The 20,236-nt window shown below is 36.8% G+C and overlaps 2 protein-coding genes and 1 long non-coding RNA gene across 4 annotated transcripts in view; 1 reads left to right on the top strand and 2 right to left on the bottom strand.

Annotated features, from left to right (window-relative positions):
- The first annotated feature begins 1,003 nt into the window (after positions 1-1,003).
- Positions 1,004-5,815, top strand: LOC108426904. Its single transcript, XR_001857807.2, has 3 exons — positions 1,004-1,087; positions 2,370-2,474; positions 5,670-5,815. It is a non-coding gene; the product is annotated as an uncharacterized LOC108426904 (long non-coding RNA).
- Positions 5,816-6,386: 571 nt separating this feature from the next.
- LOC108426955 (TPA-induced transmembrane protein) lies at positions 6,387-14,981 on the bottom strand. The gene is made up of 8 exons (XM_017696796.2): positions 14,604-14,981; positions 13,947-14,027; positions 12,555-12,614; positions 9,447-9,579; positions 8,580-8,737; positions 8,121-8,191; positions 7,474-7,643; positions 6,387-7,118 (listed from the first exon to the last, which is right to left on the bottom strand). The coding sequence occupies exons 1-8, from the start codon at positions 14,679-14,681 to the stop codon at positions 7,102-7,104; spliced, it is 768 nt and encodes a 255-aa protein (XP_017552285.1). The 5' UTR covers positions 14,682-14,981; the 3' UTR covers positions 6,387-7,101.
- Positions 14,982-17,896: 2,915 nt separating this feature from the next.
- zgc:153184 (uncharacterized protein LOC751652 homolog) overlaps positions 17,897-20,236 on the bottom strand; it is a 28,385-nt gene continuing 26,045 nt past the window's right edge. For both annotated transcript variants that reach the window (XM_017696798.2, XM_017696797.2), the window contains one exon: positions 17,897-18,588. In XM_017696798.2, coding sequence (XP_017552287.1) covers positions 18,574-18,588 — 15 coding nt within the window. In that variant the 3' untranslated portion in view covers positions 17,897-18,573. The remainder of the gene's footprint in view (positions 18,589-20,236) is intronic.

Raw genomic sequence — 20,236 nt, 5'->3', positions numbered from 1 at the left:
ATTGAAAGAGGGGGTCATGGAGTTTCTGACTGTCACTGGCCCTTCAGTCTGTGAGGAGATGCAACCCCTGAGCAGAAAATGTTCTACGTTCTCCAACGTCAATAAGAGTGAATCCGTCATAACTGTGCAGCGTGATCTTTGTCGGCAGTGAAACTCCAACAGCTCAGAGCGCTCGTTGTTGGTTCCACAACACTGGATGATCTACGAAAATCACATTGAAAGCCATGAGTTCAGTGACACTAGACATGCTCAATCGAGTATGGGATGAATTTGATTATGGTGTTGATGCTATTCGTACAGCTGGAGGAGGTTCATATTAAGCACTTGTACAATTACATAATAAGTTTTATGCTCACTTAAACCATTTACAGTTTACTGCATTGTTCTGTAATGATTTGCAAATGAAATAAATAATTTTGAAATCAGATTCATCTTTTTGAATCACCCTGTATATTTAAATGATAATCTTTACTCTCACCATATTTTTTGGCCCCATACAACCACTGTTAACTAAGATTTTGACAAAGTACTCATACTTTCACTTACATCATTTATCTGTATTTTATCCAGCCCTGTTAATTATGTTCACCTTTGAAAGAATTACTACTTATTACTACCACTTATTTCACTTCTTGCTTGATTCGAAATAAATTTTAATGTAACATCATTTGTCTAACAGCCATGATTGCAATAATCTGACAAATTCAGACATTAGAAAATATTTAAAAGATGACCTGTAATCAACCAATTGTAATCCAGAGATATAATGTATAAAACATTTCTTATCTTACTGTCACATTTACATCAAAGTATAAGTGTTTGTAATAGTAGATGAGTTAATGTGGTGTGTATTATTAGAACAAGGCACAGATAAACACTGTATGTTTGCCCAGCAGGGCTCACCCTGTTTCAATCAATAAAGCTATCAAAGATCAGTGCTCCCGTTTTAGTAAATCTGGTCTCAGACGATTACCAACCTCTACAACAGATCAGATTAATACCAGATGGATTCCGTTCAGCAGTCAAAGTACAGAGTACAGCAGAACTGTTGCGCAGTGCACTGGGGACACTGGGACTGTCAAAAATAGTAAGAGCCTTAAAAAATTTATTTTTACACTTTTTTTTAAAGCTAAAGCTTCAATTCCATCTACATCTGCAGAGTTTTTTTTACAAGCATGCTTATTTTATAAATTCTTGTAAATTTGTATGGAAATAGCTTAATGAATCTTTCTGGTGTCCTGTTGACGTGTCGTTAACACTGACATTTCCATGCATTGCTGCTTGCAATTTAATTAACAATGAACAATGGAGTTGTAAACAAGGCTTGTGCACATTATTTAATCGCTGTCCAAAATGTAGTAGCACATCCGCCAATCTGATTTAAAGCACTGCAGTCTGATTAAAGAACATAAGTCTCCTTAAAAGCTTGGGTGACTGCCACAGTGTACCAAAACAGTGCCATTGAAATGCAGCGTTCAATCAGCTCTTTATGATTAGCACTAAATGCGTCTGATATTTTACTAATATAGTTAATTTACTTGACAATATTTTAGTATGTACTAAATATTAGTATATTGTTAAATATAGTACATACCAAACCAGAGATCAGAACTTTTGTTTTTTTATTGTACAGATAGAGACTGAGACTACTGTCACCCTGTCAACTCAAATGGGGTTTATAGGCTTTGTGTTTAAGTTGAGATCTTTATTTGTGTAGCTTAATAACCTGAGGGGGTGCGATGCTGCGCACCCACTGCTATATCTTTGTTTGTAAATGTAATAAAGTCTATTAGTAAACCTGCAGCAGTATTGCACTTCACCCCATCAGTAATACAGAATATCCTTTAAATATTATGTTATTTAGATGGTGGACCATCCTTAACACTTTCTTAGACCAACTCACCACCTACACCTTGCTGCTGTATAGTTAGTTGTTTTTTCATGCAAACTTTGCGTCATCCTCTAGTCTTTCATCATTGGTCAGTGCAGTTTCTGACCACATGACCAGTGCTACATGGATATATTTAGTTGGTGAACTATTCTCAACCCAGCACTATCACATCAGTAGCACCGCTGCCCTGAGCTCCTTTCCTTAACTAAAGAATTTAATTCCAAAATTCTGTATATAAGTGATATTCATCATAATATAGCTACACCTTAGTGGTACCTGATAAAATGGCCAGTGAGTACAGGTTCAAGATGGGAGTACATAATTAACTGGAAACTCCAATGAATTCCAAGTGTTATTGAATGGGTTTGCACTGTACTACTGCCTCCGCTATTAGCTTTGGTGTAAAATATAATAAAGATACATTTTTTAAATTGCTTTAGTAGAACATATTTACTTATGACTGTGTTTCACATGTTAGGTCAATCAAGCATGGAAGCTGTACAACAGGCATCTGAAGGCTTTTTGGACTTGGACTAGATCAGCAGAGATTTAGGCTACACTTCTGTCATGTCTATCTGGCAAGGTATTTAAAGCCCGGTAACATTGGGAATGATTAGTGAGTAGCTCTGATCTGGACAGAGCAGGGTTCTCAGAAGGATTAGGTCATGCAGACACAGCGTGATGGAAATAAACAAATAACCTGTAAAGCCTGCTGAAGTGTTATACACTTATTGACAAACACTTTCAGAAAAGGTGTTTTAAAAGTGGGGATACAGAGGATGGAATATTTTTTCAAGAAAATGCAACATTTTAAAAAATGAATGGATTAGAAACATAAATAGCTTTGACTAAATTTGTCTTCTAATTACCAGTAAGGTATTTTTGACCAGGTGTTCCAGGAACTTTCGCTTTTCAACATGACACAAAAATACAGACTTAATTTGTCCAATTACTTATCATTTCCCTTTATAGCAATGAGTAACAAATGGTACTGCTTAATAACATGTTAAGAAACGCTTTTATCTGAAGTAAGCGTACAGTAATATGGGAACAAAGCAATTAAGCATTAAACACAAATAGCATCAATGCATTCTCACCTTTTTACAAAACTTACTACTCATCATGCACAAATCTGTAGCTCTAGCATCCTTGTTTTTGATAAGGTTCTACTTGGCAGACTGATGAACTAAACAGTGCGGTTTGGTCCAACAGCAGGAACAGCTTGTGCCCAGTGATCTTGTTAGGAGCTTTATAAAAAGCCATCTTTACACTACCTTATGAAGCAGAAAGCTGTGACATACACAGAGGCTAGGCTCTAACATGATCAAGAATTCCACAGTTTTAACCATCACAAGATGAACGACTTATTGGTTCACTTTTAAATTACTTTTAAAAAGGTTTAGGAAAGTACTTTTAAAGTATTTACTCCATAAAGAAAAGCCAAAGGGAAAAAAACAACAACAAAATAGCATTTCACGTGTCAATTTTTGTTAATTAGCTTCTTAAAATTCCTGTTATGAATAGATCTATGAGTCAGTGTGAGGCAGTTATGTCAATAGTACTGAGATCTTCAGAGTCATTGGACATATTTGCAAATAAAAAGCACAAGTTTAGTGAGTTTAGCAAAAGGGGGAAAATATATATTTCACAATCTGTATATGTATTGTCAAAATGTAAGTGGCATTACGCTGTTATACTATTAGTATACTATATTTCTAGATTTATTCTACTTTTTTCTAAATATGGTAAATAAAATGGGACACCCTTTGAAGACATTTTGGTTTATGAGTTTACTTATTAAAGCATTTAAAAAAATTACTTATTATATGCATATAAATATCTTTCTATATGCCTGTATAAAGCCATATATCATTATTGTCAGAACAAAACCTCATCTCCTTTTTGGCATTTTTCAGTTTTTGATATAATTTGAAAATGGCTGTTGTTTGTTACATCGTATGTAAATTTCATGATGAATGGACCAAAAGAAATGGCCCAAAATGACTTGGGGGAAAAATGTGGTTTCATTGATTTACATTAAAAGTAAATAGGTTTTTTCCAAGTTACCATTTTGGAGATTTTTACCATTTTGAAACGTTTTGTTCCAACAACAGCAAAATACAGTGAGAACCAAAAGGCTGAGACCACACAGATTTTTTTTTTTACAAAGAAAAGACATGAGAATCAAATAGAAGATTTTTTTCAAGATTCTGCTATATTTCTAGGTCACTTTTTTGACATTTTTAAATTTAAATTTAAGCAAGTGTGACACTGACCATGATGAGGCCAAAAAAGGTACAAAAAAGTCTGTTTTATTCTCATCTTTTCCACTGAAGCTTGGCTTCAGATGACTCTCAGGTTGATTTGATCTACTCATCAGAGGCTTTTGCACAAACTTGTGGAGTTCATGCCAACACAAGTATGTCATCATTAAAATAAAATATATTATATATTTAATATCAAATACTTTAAAATCTTGAGAATCATGTAAAATTGTTACTAGATTCTACTTTTCATTCATACTGTTATGCTGATAATAGAATTTGTAATGAAAATCACGCTATTAAATTGGAAAGCAATGAAAAATAAAAGCATTTGCATTAGTGGTCTCAGCTTTTGGACACTGTGTGTCCCTGATAATTAAAACTGCATATCAGCACTGGGTCATAGCAGACAAAATGGAACTGACCAAAGAGAAAGAAGAATCATTATGTATGCCCCTGCCATAGATGTCATTTCAGTTTGGGCTGGTTTTACAGATTAGTTCTAAGACTACACTAAAAGCCTTTTTAATATAGAATAAACCTTGAAATAACATTTTCTTTCAAATTCAGGGTTTACTTAAAATCCAGAAAATGGTACTTAAAAAGGAAATTCCATCACTTTTACAATATTTCTGCATAATTGAGCCATTGAATGGCCTTGTTTACATCCTAGAGTGGCTTGATGTGAAATGCTTCTTTATAGAGAAACCTATAAAGAGTTCCTGTCAGAATTGTTCATAACAGTGGTGAACTTCATTTGAATGCAGGAAATGTCTCCGTGTAACATATTAATTAATAATTGAATTGAAAGTACACCAGTGGGATTTTCATATTGTGCTTTGTCAAGATGTTTGCTAAATGTATTCTAAATACATTTTTATATGTTGGAACAGAATGTTAATGAATACATTTAGGGCAGTGTATTCAGTACTTAGGCATCAACAGTATTTAGCCATCCAAGTGTTTTTCCAAACTCTGGTCAGGTCCAATTCATGGTCCAAAAGCCAGGAACCGTTTGCATTAGATTTTGCTGCAGTACAGGAAGCACTGTAAGTTACACCTTTCAAAAGTACTGTAAATTTGGTATTGTTTAATGTTCATTTCTGTAACTGTGCCTCATGGAAATCAACAGAAACCAGTGAATGACACCTGACTAACCAACAGAAATGCTTCTGTTGAGATTTTATTTATTGATACGTTAACTAGCCAGTGGGAATGTTGCTTGAGGGAGCTTATGCAGAAAGCAAAACTGCCTTAAACCAGGTCTATTCATCTTAAAAACAGACTATAACAGAGTCGGTTTATGAGGAGCTTGGCCTTTTCCTATTTCCCCGTTATATCACAAACAGGACTGCCTGTGAGCGAGTCCTCAATGAATGGGGGTGAATGGAGTTAAACAGCTAAAAAGTTAATATAGTATTAATTAATATTAATATAATTATATTTAATTTTAGAAAACAGAAGGATGTATTTCACTAAAAAAACAAAGACTGTATGTTTCTTTTTTTCTACAGGAAATGGGCGTTGGGCAGCAGGACACTGGCTTTACTGATAGTGAGTGCTGATTGGTTGGTGAGCGGAGAAGCTCAATGGCTGTTGGCGCTCACTGATGTTATGAATGTACATGATGCAACGTATTAAACTCCTATGTTCAAAAGTGCTTAAATATATAACAGTAAAATGTGCTATTTTGCATTTAGAAAATGGATGTATTATTTTATATTTGATTTCATTCTTTTTTTATTAACATTAATATTATATAATTTTAAATGATTAAACATTTATTAACTATGTTTTTGCTTAAATGCTCCATCTTAAACCACTAATTTTGGACTTGCTCAGGAGCGCCCTCTAGCGTTTGAGAAACCCAGAAAATATTTCAGAATGGTAATTCTCCTCTACAAGTTCTGACTATACTGACTTCACTGAATTCAGCACTGCCTTAGCGCTGACCAAAAGTAAACTTTAATAGACTTTAATGTAAGGCAGAGAGGTATCTCACAAAGCAGTCAAAGTCACTCAGCCCAATTAAATCACTATCATTACAAATACTACTGTAATGTGAGCAGACTCATTAATAGCAAGAGATATTTTAGGATAACAGTTGGCACCTGATTTCATCGATTTTCATGAGTCATCATCAACAACGTGTTAAATTGGGAAAATTCTGAGTGATAAGCTGTATGCTGGTAAAATGCTTACCTTCACTGAATTAGGGTTAAAGACACTCATTTTTATATCAACCATGACAGAGTTTATTAATAAACATTAAATTGTTAATTACATTGAATGTCAAAACAGATTAAGACACATGAGACATGTAGAAGCACAGATCAAATGATTTGGCCTTTACTGGGATATTGGACCAAGTTATGCAAAAGCACCATCTAGTAAGTATTACAAATGCCTTATAAAAAATATATAGGCCTATGTGTTGGAATAAAAGTTATTTAATCTAAAATAATATATAGCTTATAATTTTACTATTTTAAAGTGCCAGACAAGCACAAGTATTGAACTGCAGTTCTTTACTTGAAAGAGCTGGGTACAGTCCTCAACCCCAAGACTGGCAGTAGCTACACCCTCAAAGTACATAAACATGCTTGGCTTGCTTATGCGCTTATCAAAACTGCAGAGACGCCTAGAGTGTGTTAACACCAGGAACAAAAGAAGGGCTGAAAGTTAAAGACAGCTGTAGGACATTCAGCCCTGTTAAAAGAGTGAGGAAAAAACTATTTCTTTTGCATGAGTCTCTGAACTTCTTTAAAGAAATTGCAATCTTTGTCTTACTGCTGATGTCCAGTAAGAAGTGATTCACAGGCTTAAAACTAAAAGATTGGTAGTGCAAGGAGAGACACATGCAGAGACTTCCCCTGAAATAAGTTCTCAAATGATCGTCACAGGCAGGAGTGAGTAGAAAACTGCATATCAGCACTGTGTAGGCGATCAGTTCCATTTCCCGACTGCAAGAAGAAAGAAGAATCATTATGTGTTACCGCCAAAGATGTAATTTCATCCTGGGCTGGTTTTGCAGGATAAAAAAAATAATAAAAAGGCTTTTCAATGTAGAATGACCACTAATATTACAGTTCAGTCCAAGACTAGGTTAATTCAAGTCCAGGAAACTGGCCCTTAACAGGACTACACCAACAACTTTCAACAATGAAATTATACAATTGTCTGTGGAATTCCTCTTTAAATGAGGATACAGATTTCAGAATCGAAGCTAAGGTAAACAACTTGTACAGTTTCAGATTTTTTCCTCTGTGTGCGACTTTAAGAGTCTAGTTAAATATAAAATAAGTTTCATAGCGTTACCCTCCATGTTGAGTGAAGACGGCTCAATGTAAAGAGAGTTCTCAGTGTCTTGATCAAGCAGGTGTTGTAAAAGCACATGGTACACCACTTCTCTGCTCAGAGTATAGTGTGTTAACTGTTCATGCTCTAAAGGCATCTTAAACTGCAGTTGATACTGAACAGAAGCATTTCTGTGAAAAAGAGGAAGGAGATGTAAAATTCTGTACATTTTACAACAAAACAGCATTTCAAGGGATTCTGTTGAATGCATGGAATGTAACACTTTTTCTCTTCAGACTAAGCAGTTTTTTCCAGCCCAACCAAAATCCCCATGTTTAAGAGTAAACCTGTGTTTGCAAGTTTTCAAAGGGCACCTCCTTACTGCTAAGTATTAAGTTTGCATACAGGCAGGTCTGCTAACAAAAGGGACATGAAAGACAGATTTAATCTCCAAAATTCTTAGAGAAATAAAGGATACAAATAATATGAAGATAAATTATGAATCATCCTCCTTAGGGTTATTAATAAACCTGTATTAAAGTATTTCTATTCCACTGCCATTTATAGATTAATCAAATGCTGTCTCTGCCCTTACACAAGACATTTTAATTCAAATGAAACCATGTGCCTGGCAAACAACACTTGCTCAAAAGGATCAACACTGTTACCTCAGTGTATTTATTGTGGCAAGGGAGAAGTAGCGCTCCAAAGCATGGGAGGATTTGTAGATGTCCGTGAGCTTGAGTGGGCAAGGAATGCAAAATGAAAGAAAAACAAACAAATGTCTTAGTAATACAGCAACTTCAACTTGCCTCAAATGGAAACCCCCACCAAAAGTTCCCTAAATTCTCACAGCCACAGATTTATTAGTTCTTAAAACTACTCAAACGTGCAGGTGAAATACTTCTACAAACAAAATTCATTTTCACGAAATCCTCTGGTGTACTGCAAACAGTCACTTTAAGTGTTAGGAATCAGAAATAGAGCATGTTGGCGAATTATCAGCGTTATGAATTATTGCACATTGTGAAGGAAATGATTCAGCACATTCAAGCTTGCTGACTTCCGTGCAGCCAAGCTAGATGCAAAGAGAATCTCATAGTGGCACCATACTACAGTAGCCTTACCTTTTGTTGGAGATTTTTGGGTAGACCATCATCCAAATTGGGTTGAGGCGTTGAGTCTTGCACAAAACTCTGGTTGGCAAGTGTAAAACTGCCCCTGAAGAAGAGTGGCACCACAAATGATGAAGCATCATATTGATCATCCACATCCTCTTGATGATCTGGGTTACCAAGACACAGGAATGCAGTCATACACCATCACTGGAAAAGTCACTTACTGAAAGGCATGTGTTTACAAAGCAAGAAAATGCCTGCAGTAACACAGCATAGAGCACACAGAGAAGAGACTAAATAATGGAAACATCAGGCAATAAGGATGTCAACAATAAGGATTTGAGCAGCCCCCTGCTTTCATACACACAGCATTCAAATAATATCTGGGAATAAACAATTGAAATCAGGTAAGATTGGAATCAGCAGATTTGTGATTCATTCAGTCAGCATCCATCCATCCATCCATCCATCCATCCATCCATCCATCCATCCATCCATCCATCCATCCATCAAGCTGCTTCTCCGTCAGGATATGGCCAATTAATTATTTTGATTTTGACTTGTCTCTGCTGCAGTTTTATGATGCACATACTGTAAGTCAGGTAAGTGCACTCGTGGTGTAATTGAATGCTGCTGCTTTCCTATACCAAAATTTTGTAGCATGAGTTGATATAATGTTGATTTACGCTCTTTAAATAGGCAATTGATTTTTTTCAACTCAACTGAAGTTATTATGTTATAGAGCAAACTGGCAAATTTGATTGTAAAGAAACTTTGTGGTGGATGTGTCCCTATATGTCAAAAACTAGAAATATGTATAGTCTAAGTCACAACCCAGCATGAATGGATTTAAAAGTGTGCTGTAATGGGCAGTACCTGAGCAGAGAAAGAGAAAGAGCAGGATGACTGAAACGATGAAGACAAAGGCAATAAGAATGGCCATCCACACTTTAATCTTCCATACCACTGTTTCGTTCAGCTCCTTTTTCAGTCTTTCCAGCACCCTAGGCTGTACATAAAAGCGTAGCATTGTATTAACAGAACATCATATACACAGCAGACTTTCATGTAAACAACACCAAACTGTAGAAAGACAGGGGAAGGATGTTTTGTACTGAATAGGGCTGTGACAACTAATCGATGTTATTGATGATGGTGATAGTGTTAAAATAAATAAATAAAATAAAAAAAGGTTGGCAGTGAGTCATGTTATCTGTTAGATGGCCTGATGATGCTGATGTGTCTCATTTACATCACATTACTGTTAGAGTTGACTGATTCAGTATTTAGCCATCACTACCTTTTCAAAGTATTTTGCCCATGTCTATAAGTTACGTTAAACCGTGCTCAGGAGGACTGACGTTCTAACAATTTGTCCTACCAATCGACTGCCCCTTCCACGCATGGGCATACCTTTGATGTAGTAACTTTCAGTACATTTTAATGTTAATTCAGCATTGCTTTTGGTGTATCATACAGACCACATTGTTACTTATGTACAGAGCACGTTATTATGTTGGCAGCAATTTCTTATAAGGAAATTTACTACCTACAGTTTTCAATTGCATGCTCCCAATAAATATCCATGGCAGAAACTTGGCATGGTGAGATACTATTTCATTAAAATTGTAGTCAAGAATAAAACATGTCTGGTTTTCAGCTAATTCTGTTTCAGTTCAGCACATGAAGGGATGAGATGTATTTTAAAACTGTTGGCCTAAATTGCTCAGCTCAGCCATCAAGGTCGCTTTTACAGTAATGCACACAGACTAGCTTGGATTGTTTTCTTTTTCCCCCTCAGGGTTTTTGCCTCCCATCCAACGAACACAGTGCTTTAAACCCCAGTGATATTTTAAAACTCTATATTCAGTATTGGAAAAGTATTAAAAAATAAATAAAAAGATACATTACGTGCGTGGTTACTGCTATGTTGTGTGTAATCAGCCAATTTAGGTCTCTGTATCAGACACAGCACATGACTAGACAGTTCTATAATATCAGATTTCATTATATGATGTTATCAACCACACAGAGGCTGTTTATTTTTGCTTTATTATTAAGAACAGAAAACTAGGCTAACATGTAAGATTTGTTTGAGCTGCTCTTTTATTGATTCTGCACCCTTCAAAATAAAGTTTTCTGAGCAAATTTGTTGCTGTGCCAACAATAAAAGCCTTTTTTTTAAAAAAACAGCTCAACACAGGCATATTATGTTGTTTTTTTTTCGTTTTTTTTTTAAAGACTTAATAATCCTTGAATTTTAAATTTACTGAATGAACCATTATTACCAGGCTAAAATCTGCAGGTTTTTGTTTCCAGTTAAGAGATTTATTAAAGTTGTAATGGACCAACTAATCGAGCGTGAAAAGTTGTTTGTTGCAGCTGTTGTACTGAACATTTCAAGTATTTTCACTGATACATCGATTACACTATATATGCAAAAAAAAATGTATCTGGTGAATGCACAGACTTAGCCAATCTCAGGCACAAAGATTATTTTGCTCAGGGAGCACTGATTCTTATATGCACATGCAAATAAGAAAAGCCAAAGTGGAAATGGCTTGCTGAAAATTCCCATATTCAAATGAAAGCATTTGAAACCTGCCAAATAAACTCAGGTGAAAGCTATTCATTGAAAACAGTTTTAAACTACAGTTGAGTTAAACTCAGTTCCCAAAAAAGTTGGCACACTGTGATTTTTATTTATTTATTTTATATATGCCCATATTGAATTTTGTGTAAGTAAAACATTTTTAAAAAGTTGAGACAGGGACATATTTACCACGGTGCTGCAGCAAACCTTCTTGAGTCTTTTTACTACACTCTGTAAGTGTTTGGGAACTGAGGAGACCAGTTGTTGTAGTTTCAAAAGTGAAATGTTTTCCCATTCTTGCTTGATATCAGAGTTCAGCTGCTTTACAGTTCAGGATCTCCTTTGTCATATATTTGTTTCTTGGGTTGGGGGGATTACTTTAAAAGCGTATTCTGTTACAGGTTACTGATTACCTCTTTGAAAAAAAAACTTAATTGTGACATAATCCAAAGGATTAATATATAATATAATCTGATTACTTTCTGTTACTTCTGGTTTAATAGTCTTTGTAAACTTGTATAGTTAATAAGGATAAAAATCTTTTTGATCAAGAATTTAACTTAACCTAAATCAAACAGAAAAACTGCTTCATGAAATAGAAGTTGTTTAATGAAAGAGAAAAACAGATTATAGATGTCTTAAATACTGTGCCTCCCCAATGAAGTCATTTATCTCAAGTTTAGCAAAATATCCAAATGTTAGTATGGAAATATTTGGAAATATTTCAAACAAAGTTGACAAATTTGTTCTTTGCCACTCATGAGACTTAACTCTCTTATCGCAAATCAAGTTTTGTTTATTAATGTTAGTACCTCAGCATTTAAATCTGTACTCTGAAAATCATATTCAACAATCTGATTTACCCTGTCATGTGAACAAAGCCTTAGCTACCCCTTGTGACATGTAACCATGTTTTCAACAAAAGAAGTAATGAATTTTCTATAAAAATGTAATACTTCTGTAAGCAGTAACATTGTTTTTTTTCACCATTATAAGTTCTTTACTTTCTGCATATTTAAGTGATATTATTTGTTGCTACTTCTTTGAAAATTAGGCTCAAAACCTCTCCATGTTTCCGGTGTTATCTGTTCATCATAAACGCCGCATTTTCATATACACACACAAAAATATTACAGTATCTAAACTTTAGTCAACCACAAAAGTTAATATCTACTATCATGAAACAAATTAACAGCAGTTACAACAAAATCAGGAACTCTGTAAGTTGAATGTGCTTTGTGAGACAGACCCTAACTATTTAAGAAACTGCAACAGAAAAATGTAGACTAGCTCCGGGGTCCCGAAGGGTGAATTGGGAACTTTATTAGTAGACAAATACAGACAGAGCTGCACTAACATAAAGTGATATCGTAAATAATACCATTCTATACCTTTGTCTCTGGCAACGTAGGACATCTCACAGAACAGTGATCTCCATTGTTCTCAGCAACCTGAGAATGCAGACAAACACACATTCACACAAAACAAACACCCATATACACCCTACGCTTTGACCTTTTTACAAGCCAAATACATGGAGTGAGTCAAGCAATGCCTGGAGTGAGTCAGACCCATACCAAACACATAAGGAAGTGACAGAAGGCCAAGAAGTGTAAGACGTATGATAGGGTCGACTTTTCTGCACTTGGTTAATATTTCCTTCAGCTCTAGACTACTTGATCTAGGACGACATGTGGTATGACTTCTTTTTTCTTTTGCTGGGTAGAGAGAGTAGTCAGACCTGCTCGGCCTCTACAGAAACATTCCTTTCAATTTACTGGATTCAAATGCGTCTATCAGTTCCGAATGAATACAACGTATTTCATCAACACAAACATGGCCAAAAGCAAGTAAACTGAGAAACAACCATTATGTTGATGTAAAAAACACAAAAACATTTTTGCTCAAAGTCAGCTCACAACACAACTGTACTAGATATTCAGTGCATATCATGACAAACCAAATCGTCTTTACTTGTTCTAAATAAAAGACTTTAATGTAGTGTGTAAGCACTGTCCACATAGTGGAAGATAGTCCATATATAGAAACTAAGCAGCAAAAAACAGCCCATTTTGAACTTGGTGTTTTTGTAATGTCATGGAAATCAAGATACTTATATCCATCGGTTCAGCCTACTGCAGTTTAGCCCCACCCATTCATGTTGAAGTTAGAATAATGTTCCAGCCAAAGCTGCTTTTTTTGAGGAGATGTGTTACAGGGCATTCAATCAGAAGAGAAGTCATTTTCATCTCAGTCTTAAATGCACTGCAAGAAAAACAGCCTTGAGGATGAAAATGGCCAAACCCACAGAAATATGCACCAAAATTAACAAAAAGAAATAAAATACAAGAAAAATGTAGAATGTGGCCCTTTTTCAGGTTGGATCAGCAGTGTACAGAGCTGCATTAGAGCAAAATTTGGACACAATGTTCACAGAATTGTTCTGGGAATAACCTCATACTTGTGTGAAACCTTTACATTATGTGCAGGTTCTTTAAACATACATACATACATACATACATATTTCATCCATTAACATGTTCTATAAGCAAAGATGTGTTCTTCTATGGCGTTGCTCCAAAGAACCCATTTGGCACCAAACTTAATAACAAAACCTAATCAAACCAATTCAAAATTTTACTTTTCCCTATAATGAAGACCATGAATGGAACTGTAAGATTGAGTCAGTGAAGTAACCTGATAATATATCATTATTGTAACCGGTCAACTTGTCTTAAAAAAAACAAACAAACAAACAAACATGACGTCAGTGAAACTCCTACCTGTGCAGATGTGAGTAGAGGCCTGCCTTCAGTGATATCTGATGCATGGTGGCTTGAACAGGTTCCATTTCCTGGGCTCACCTGGGAACACGTGTATATACATATCATAAAGAGAACAGATTGCCCTGACTAAAAAAGCAGTTGTCAAAGAGACAGAGACATGTTTCTGTTTGCTGAGTAAACACTCTACTTGAATGTGGGTTTACAGCAGGCAATGGGAACTCGCACTCGAAGGTTAGTCTTTCTTCTGGCCCGTTAAAAGTCACAGTTAGATCTAAGTCTGAATGCAAAAATACAAAACCTTTTGGTAACAGGTTGTGCAACCGAGGAAACAAAAACTCCGTTCTTTAAATTCCAAAGTAACAATACAAGCCAGCTCAGATGCCTAGGAACGTGTTTGTACTAGTACAACCCCACAATAGCCTGTAGCCATTTTACATCATATTACTGTCCAGTTTCTGTGTTTCATCTCCACAGTTTCTGGATCAACTGTGAGTTATTACCTACACATTTTCACAGTTTCTGTATACAGGTGAATTTTACCTTCACATCTTAAATATTTCATGAAGTACTATCGGTGATATGGCGACAAGCCAGCTCTCAGGGTGACGTTCGTGTAGCCACAAGACAGACAGAAGTATTATGGGGTCAACATACCTCTTCATACATTTCTCCATTTTCAACGTTATTGTTGTCAGAGACTTCATCGAGACATTTTAATTCCAAGTCGTCCATACTTTCCACCGTGTTTTTCCTTACTACGGTCTCTCACCCGGAAACTACAGGCATTTTCTGTTTGATGAAAGTTTCGCAAGAATGCTGCTGACAGATTTGGTCTTTCTTTCGAGAGGACAGTCGCAACAAAACAAGACAATCCCTCTTAGTTAACCAGGCTACAGTAAAACCGGATTCAGTTTCATCCTGGTCGCTAATGCTAACTGCTCATGATTTCCCAGGCGGTTTCTGGGGTCTCGGTATGAACGCTTGTCTGCTTTTCCGCAGCGCGTCAGGAGCAGGTGGAGATGTTTCACTTCCCACCGGTATTCCGACAAACCCCACCCCTGGTGCCCGGATTGACTCAGGCAGCCAAGCGGTCTGCTTCTGAACTGCTATCCAATCCCGGGGCGGGAGGCGGGGTTTTCCGGAACACAGGTGGGGAATAGCGCTATTCTGCTTTCAGTGGTTTTCTTTGTTATTCAGGAAAACCGATTTTGCTCAACAGCAGCGCTGGTCTATCGTGTCTATGGGTCTATGATCGATTCAGCCCTTCAGATGCAAGCAGAGTAGTTTGATGTGAACTGGTTCATTGTAGAGACTCAGATGTCTATACAGTGATGGTGACTGGAACCAGAAGTCACCATGTCTACAACACAAATATAGCCGTTTAAGCCACTGGTGAACCTGCTCTGCTAATTTGTATATGCTGATGAAGGAAAAATAGTCAGCAATCTGAACAAATACATTTTCTTTGGGAACTATTTTGCCCTGCATGTACTTAAAACAGGGGTGTCAAACTCAACCACTAAAGGGGCCATATTAAAAAATCTCAACAAATCTGTGGGCCAGAGAGAAAAATGTGTTTATTTCATTTTTAATTAATGTTGTGCTGTAACCCAAACAGGCCATTGTTTATTCAAAATACACAAAAACATGTCAGCAGTTAAAAATAGGCACTTATAATAGACCTGGAAATGAAATAAAACATTAAAAATTGAAATGTTGCCAGGTGCTCTGTCTTTGAAACCGACGGACCTGATTGAACTAGACACCTGGCCTGCTTTCTTTGCTGCAAGTTCATTGAGAATTGGGCTTAGTTTCTGAGCTGCTGAGCGTTAAGTGTTTATGTTGGTTGAACATAAACATCTGAAAATGAACATCTGCTCAACATTTCCAGCCACCATGGACCCTCACCAATTTGCATAGCGCTCCAACAGATCCATAGACGACGCTATTGCACTACGATACACACTGCTCTCACACACCTGGACAGAAAGAACACATATGTAAGAATGCTGTTCATAGATTACAGCTCAGCATTCAACACAATCATCCCTGCCACACTCATTCCTAAGCTCATAGACTTGGGTCTCTCATCTCTGCAACTGGATACAGGACTTACTGATGAGCAGACCCCAGGTGGTGAAAGTTGGTAACAGCTTCTCTCCCACACTGACTCTGAGCACAGGGGCTCCCTAGGGATGTGTGCTCAGCCAAACATATGTCTAACATCATCTTCAAGTTTACTGATGACACCACCACACACTAGGCCTCATCACTGATGGAGATGAAACAGCCTACAGAGTCTCAGGGTCAGGGTCAGCGCTCTATCAAAGTGGTGGCGTGTCTCAACATCAGCACAACAAAGGAGATGATTGTGGACTACAGGAAGCGGCAGAGGGGTGTTCCTTCTCCCCTGTTCATTACAAAAAAGATCCAGTCAGACAGCGTCACCAAGCACATAGTCTGTTCACCATCCTGCCATCAGCCAGGATATTTCGTACCATACAGGCTAGGACAACCCGGTTAATGAACAGTTTCTACCCACAGGCTGTCAGGCTTCTGAACATGCTGTGAAGTTGCAGGTCCTTCCCCAACTATCATTTCACTCAGTCACTCTGTCAGCATTATTATTATTATTATTATATCATCTCTGCTATGGACAATAACACCTTAACACTAAGTCATTTTATAGAACAATAACATTGAGTCACTTAAGTCACTTTAAAATGTATATTTCTCTATATTTTGTATTTAATATATTTCAATTAGTTTTTTTATATTTTACTTTTACTATTTACTTTCTGTAGAGTGATTACCTGAGCCTCACCACAAGCATTTCAGTGCATAAATGTCCTGACATGTTGTGCAAATGGCAAATGAACTTGAAACTTGAACTTGAAATGCAGCTAGTGTGTTTGGTGATATGACTGGTATGGAATTGTGTTGAATTGTGTGCAACTGGGGTGTAACCACTGTCCCATAGATTGTTGTTTTGGTAGCAGAGTCAGAGCACACATTGCGTTGCAGTGCATGCTGGGGACTGTAGTGCAGCGCATTGTGAAACAGGGTAATATTAATAGAAAACTAAAATACTTTGCAGGCCCTGTGTCTGACACACGAGGATTAGAATAAGTGGATTGAAATACATTTTAAGCCAGTACTTTATCACAAAACTGTCAAATCAATGTATCAGACATCAGGCAGTGTATCGAACCAGTTCATGTAATAACCTTCCTGCAAAGGAGCTTTTAGAGGCATTAAATTCTTAAGACCACCACTGTGAACAATTCTGGCTCTGCAAATTTCTGTAGAACAGAGCATTTCACTTCAAATCTCTCTGGATGACTTTATATCTCTACCATTTACGGACGTGGAATACGTAAAAAATCAAATTTTTTTCCCGTTTAATTTAATAAAAAATCCACAAAGTATTATGTGTCAAAATGAAAAAAAGTTTGTAAATACAAATAATGAGAACAGAATCAAAAATCTGTTTACTAGTGATTTGCGAAGTGGGCGTGGCCAAGTGTTAGAGGACCTGACACTCCAAACCAGTGGACCAATAGACTTCAGGAGAGCGCACTTCTAAGATCCTCTTTTACACTCAGAGGCAAAAGAAAAACCAGCATTAAGAGCATTGGAAAATTAAGTCTGTCGAATTAATTAAGTCTTTCAAAATAAAAGCACATTGACTTTACTAAAATTAAACTGGAGAACCAAATGCTGTTAAATCATTAAAGCTTATTACATAGCTTCAGTTGTATGTTTTGAACTGCAACAAACAAATCAGACAAATCAAATCATTGCTGCAGTGCCCCAGTGTGGACACCACAGAGTGTTACATTATGAAATAAAACCACAGAATAGTAGTTCATCATATATCATCATAGCCGGTAATGCTTCTATAATACAAATCCACAAGATCCAAAAAAAAATACCCTCAGATTAAATATTTATAACTGACAAACCTCTTTATATAAAATCAAAATTTAATCATCTTTTTACAGCAAATGGTCATCAAGTGTAGCACAGTAGTAAAGTAGCTTAATCAGGAATGAGTGAACACAGTGATCCACCTCAGATGCCCCCATTAAAATGTGCTCTATCACAGTCCATACTTTGCATAGCAATTAGGGTCTATTAACTGATCTGTCTGCATTAAATTATCATTTTCAGTATATTTGCAAGCTACACAAGCTCAGAAAGAGAAAGTAGAAAGATTAAAAAGTTACATCAGTACACTGACAGCAGTGATGGAGAAAAAAGCACAGTTGATCAGGACAGCTGCATATCCTTCCCAAAGTTAATAAACATCTTATTTTCTGATCACTTTATGAAAATATTTTAGTATTCTTAAACCCCTGTCTACACGGTCAGTCATCCAAGGCATGTTAATAGCTATGGTAGTCGCTACGGGGCTCGTTAAAGGAAAGGTTTATTGACATCATGGATTTGGTAATCTAACCCTGTACACAACAGTTTAATCAGAGGTTTAATTCAGGTCCATCGTCACAAAACAATAATAGTTCAGTCTCTTCATTCAGCCAGTGTCTTCTTTCCCTCCTTTGGAATGTGTCCTCCATCGATCTTTACACTTTTTGCAGCTACGATTTTTCCATCTCAGTCTTCAGACGTTTTTTTCCTAATAAATGAAGAATAAGAAGAATTCAAAGAAGGATTCCACATCAGTTTCTGGGTTTCTGTTTTTAAACTTACTCTGAAAACTTAAGGTCTTCTTTTCGCCTTTTTTTAACTACACAGAATCTGAAAATGAAGCTTGTGCGTGTATGTGAGGTTCTGAGAGTGTGTAACTTCTACTGTGGGTGGGAAGCCGATGTGCTCATTTCATTGTTCTTCTCTAGATATATTTAAATATATTTCTCCACTCTTGCTTTTCAGATGGGAGATTTTTCTCATGACAACAAAAATCATGTATGAAAAGTTTACCTCACCTGGGAGGAGACCCCGGGGAAGACCCAGGACACGCTGACGTGACTATATCGCCCAGCTGGCCTGGGAGCACCTCGGAATCTCCCTTACAGAGCTAGTGGAAGTGGCTGGGGAAAGGGAGGTCTGGGCCTCATTGCTTAGGATGTTGCCCCCGCGACCCGAAGCCCGGAGAAGCGGAAGATAATGGATTGATGGATGGATGGTATATGTGATAAACATTGCATTTACAATGTTTATCATATATACATGGCAAATATAATGTTTAATATATGCATTGTATACATGATAAACATTTTTGGACACAAGATCCATTACACTGTTGTTTTGAGTGACCAGTCCAAATGTTTCTGTCTACCCCTGTCTGAATGGAAAAGCAAGTTTGTTCCCCTTTTCTTTCAGCCAAGGCATGTTTGGGGTCCAAAGTTTGCTTTTTTGTTAGGCTAATATACCTAAAAATAATGGTAGCTTACAGCCACCCGTTAGTATTGTGCAAAAGCAAAATGCATGCCAACATTATCACATATTTACCTCAAACCACATCAACTGATGTACTTTTGTCCATTTTATGCAGATAACAGTACATCATACAAGGTCAAATGTACAATTTGAAATTTACTGGAAATTCATAACAGCTCTATGTGGTCTGAGGTAAGTGTGTGATGATTTAGCCAGTTTACACGACACTAATAAGCTTTTATTTACAATACTTGCATTAGCCTCATAGCTCATCTAGGCTGATTTCAAATCTTGGCTTACATTAAATGTTAAATAATGTGAATAAGGTTGTGTGGGGTTGGGGGAGTGTGTTGAGCTGAGGCAAATGAATATAAATAAAAGAAAGCAGTAAATGCATTCACTTATTAATGAAAACTGTCACAGTTGGCTCCTCGCACTCCTCCATGTGCTTTTGTTTACTTTTCCACTTGTTTGTTGTGTTTTGAATTCAGCCCCCTTGTTTCGCTACTCCTCCCCTGATTGATTCCACCTTTTTCCCACCTGTCATCCCTGTGTTATATAAGCCCCATGTTTGCCCTGGTCTGTGTTGGTCTTTGTTTGAGTTGTACATTTGTTTGATTGTATGCTTGTTTTGACGTGCTGTTTGTATGTATTGTATGGTTTAAAGTGTTTTGTTCAGTGTTTGGATTTCTGTGTTCCTTGTCATGTCTGTTCCTCCTGCTCTTCGTGTTGGCTACCTGAACCTGGACTCTATTGACCATGACCCTGGATTTGCCCAAAAAAATCTCTCATATCTCAGCACATGCGTCCACCTCATCGCTCCATGTCACAAAAACAGAAGATCTAGCTTCTAATTTGGTGCTCTAATGTTGAGATGGCACCGC

Source organism: Pygocentrus nattereri, chromosome 17 (assembly GCF_015220715.1).
Source record: "Pygocentrus nattereri isolate fPygNat1 chromosome 17, fPygNat1.pri, whole genome shotgun sequence".
Taxonomy (NCBI): Eukaryota; Metazoa; Chordata; class Actinopteri; order Characiformes; family Serrasalmidae; genus Pygocentrus; species Pygocentrus nattereri.
The sequence above is the reverse complement of the archived record's forward strand: the minus strand, read 5'-3'. Positions and strand labels throughout refer to the sequence as shown.

What these genes read in the sequence shown, in the direction of transcription:
- LOC108426955 (XM_017696796.2), bottom strand. Translation starts at nt 14,681, where the DNA reads ATGGACGACTTGGAATTAAAATGTCTCGATGAAGTCTCTGACAACAAT. An exon ending in ATGGAGAAATGTATGAAGAG is followed by an intron (nt 14,028 to 14,603) that starts GTATGTTGACCC and finishes ACGTGTTCCCAG; the next exon opens with GTGAGCCCAGGAAATGGAAC. An exon ending in CTACGTTGCCAGAGACAAAG is followed by an intron (nt 9,580 to 12,554) that starts GTATAGAATGGT and finishes TTTTATGTACAG; the next exon opens with CCTAGGGTGCTGGAAAGACT.